Below are 3,470 nucleotides of genomic sequence, written 5' to 3'. Positions count from 1 at the left end.
TAACATTGCTCCAACACCATGGAGTCACCACTTCTCATAATGTGAACAACATTTTCACTGTCACAGACCCTACGTCTTCCGATGAAGGTAATTTTGTGATCATGTCCATAGTTTTGTCACAGAATAGTGACTCTTGGGTTATTGACACAGGAGTCACAGTCCATGTTACACATACTTTTGATGCATTTCATTCACATCAAACAATCAATCCTGTTAGAGTTAGGCTCCCAAACAAAAGCATTGTCACAACTTCAATTTCTGGCATAGTCAAAATCTCTAACACATTGTATCTCACTGATGTTCTTTACATTCCATCTTTTGCATTAAATATGATTTTAGTCTCAAAATTAATAGAGTCAATTGATTGCCAATTTATTTTTAATAAATTTGGTTGTGAGATACAGGACTATCATACAATGAAGATGATTGGAGCAACTAAACTCATTGAGGATTTGTATGCAATAAAATCAGATACTAAGAAATTGAACACTCACACAACTATGTCCATACAAACAGCAAGAGCTTCACCAGTCACACACCACACTGATCAAGCACTTTGGCATATTAGACTAGGCATATTCCATTTAATAAATTGCATTCCATGCAACAGTTGCATCCCACAATTTTAAAGTTCAAATTTAATAAAGATGTTGCTGCTCTTCCTTGTGATTCATGTCACTTGTCTAAGCATAAAAGAAAACATTTTCTTCCCAGTTTTTCTAAAACTCAATCTTCATTTGAACCCATTCATGTAGATATTTGGGGTCCCATCAATGTCATTTTTATAAAGGAAAATACATATTTTTTAACAATAGTGGACGATTATAGTAGATATACATAGATTTTTCCAATGAATTTGAGATCTGATGCAATAGTTTTAATTCAACAATTTGTAATTTTTGCTCACACTCAATTTGAAAAGAAAGTTAAATGCACCAGATCTGACAATGAAAAAGAATTTCAAATTCATGAATTTTACAAATCAAAGGAAATTATACATCAATTCTCTTGTGTTGAAACTCCTCAATAGAATGAGATTGTTGAAAGAAAGCATCAGCATTTGCTTCAAGTCACCAGAGTAATCTTGTATGAGTCTTGTGTTCCACATTGCTACTAGGACTTGGCAGTGGTATATGCCACTCAAATTGTCAACCAAATTTCCAGCAATTTACTAGACAACAAAAGTCCCTTTGAGATTTTTTATCACAAAATCACAATTTTTGAAAATTTCAAAGTGTTTGGGTGCCTTGCATACATTTTCACATTGTCAGCTCATTGGACTAAATTAGATGCTAGAGCCAAAAAGTGTGTATTTTTTGGTTTTAAAGAAAGCACAAAAGATTTCTTATTGCTTGGCATCACCAATAATAAATTGCTAGTATCTAGAGATATTGTTTTCTATGAAAACATTTTTCCTTTTAAAGAAAGTAATACTACAGCGTCTCATTTGGCATCATTAGACCCAACTCACAATAAACCCCATGCATCACTTACCTTTGATGACATATTCACATACACCCAAACCACTTTGCTGCATATCCCTACCACAATTTCTTTAAACCCTCCTATTCAATTACATACATCATCATCACATAATAACAATAGCATTACATCATCTCATCATGCTCACTCACAACAATCCCTTAGAAGATCTGAAAGAATAAAAAGAAAACTAGCTCATTTAGAGAATTTTTATTACATGCAAACTTTCAAAGAGACAGCAACCACAACCAATTGTAGGTATCCTATTTTTCTAATAATTTTATCATATCATAATCTTTCAACTGCACATAGAACTTTGTCTGTGAGTATTGCATCATCCGTTGAGCCAAAACATGATGAAGAAGCTGTGACCGAATCTTGTTGGAGGGATGCTATTTCAACTGAGTTAGAAGCCTTGAATACAAATAAGACTTGGGTGATCACTCCTTTATCTCCAGGCAAGAAATCAATAGGTTGTAAATGGGTCTTCAAATTAAAATTGAAACCCGATGGCAGCATTGAGGGACATAAAGCAAGGCTCGTAGCAAAAGGGTACAATCAAAGACAAGGATTTGACTTCTTTGATACTTACAGCTCGGTTGCAAAAATGAATACACTCAGGATTCTCTTAGCCTTAGTAGCAACAAAGGGTTGGTTGCTTCTACAACTCGACGTTAATACGGCTTTTTTCCATGGCGATTTAGATGAAGAAGTTTACATGAGTTTACCTCCAGGCTTCAACGTGGAGAAATCTGGCATGGTTTGCAAATTAACCAAGTCGCTCTATGGCCTCAAACAGGCCAGTCGGCAATGGAATGTCAAACTGACTTCTTTACTCTTGAGCTTAGGCTACTCACAGTCCAAACATGATTACTCCTTATTCACTAAATCAAACAATGGTGTTTTTACTGTTGTTCTCGTTTATGTAGATGACCTAATCATCACAGCGAATGACCAATTAGAGATCAACATCACCAAGTAACAATTGCATGCAGCATTCAAAATAAAAGATATTGGCAATTTAAAGTACTTCCTGGGTCTTGAGATAGCTAGATCAAGCACTGGTGTTGCAGTTCACCAAAGAAAATATGTCTTGGACTTGCTTACTGAATACAAAATGATCGAATGCAAGCCTGCCACAACTCCGATGGATTATGCAACCAAACTGGCCAAGGATTCAACACCAGCGTTCTCAGACATGTCAGCTTATAGACGCCTCATTGGCAGACTTGTCTACCTTACAACAACATGGCCAAACTTTTCGTTCGTGGTGGGAAAATTAAGCCATTATTTGGACTGCCCTACCACTGCCCACTATAGTGCAGCTCTCCGAATTCTCAAATACTTGAAGAATACCCCCGCAGCAAGTCTCTTCTTCTCTGCCTCCTCAGACCTGCTCTCTTCCGGCTACTCAGATGCAGATTGGGCAGCATGTCCAGATAGTAGAATATCAGTCTCTGACTACTGCTTCTGAAGGATTACCATGTGTTCATAACACGCAGCGGAAGAAAAGAAAGTAATCCTAAAGATCTATTTTGTGCTTAAATTTTATTCCAATAATTTAATATATAGATCAGATCTAAATACCTTTAGACGCTTTAGTAAAAACTTTATTCTTCGATTGTACGAAGACTCTATACGTATCCATACCGAGACCAACCTTTGCTGTCAACTCCTTGACCAATGGACATCTGATCTAAATTGAGAAACCTCTTGCAACTCTTTGCAAACCATAAAATTCTTCTCCAAGAATTAGGCTCACATACGTTTATGTGTGTAGAGGTAAAGGAATAAAACCCTTGTGTTTTATTCTCATCTTCACTTGTATTACTCTACTATTGGCATACATATATATAGTATGAGATTTGTTACTGATTTTAAATTTGATTCTCAATTCAAATTTAAATCATATCTTTAAATTCCAAACTGAATCCTTCAAATTTTATGAATTATATCATAACAATTTAAAACATAACCGATTTGGATCT

At 35.6% G+C, this 3,470-nt stretch overlaps 1 protein-coding gene across 1 annotated transcript; it reads left to right on the top strand.

The window, feature by feature from the left end:
* On the top strand, positions 2,600–2,956 carry LOC110272175 (uncharacterized mitochondrial protein AtMg00240-like). Its single transcript, XM_021124084.1, has one exon. It carries the CDS (start codon positions 2,600–2,602, stop codon positions 2,954–2,956), a length of 357 nt encoding a protein of 118 aa, XP_020979743.1.

The sequence above is a fragment of the Arachis ipaensis genome, chromosome B05, assembly GCF_000816755.2.
Source record: "Arachis ipaensis cultivar K30076 chromosome B05, Araip1.1, whole genome shotgun sequence".
NCBI lineage: Eukaryota > Viridiplantae > Streptophyta > Magnoliopsida > Fabales > Fabaceae > Arachis > Arachis ipaensis.
This window is presented reverse-complemented; position numbering and strand designations above follow the sequence as displayed.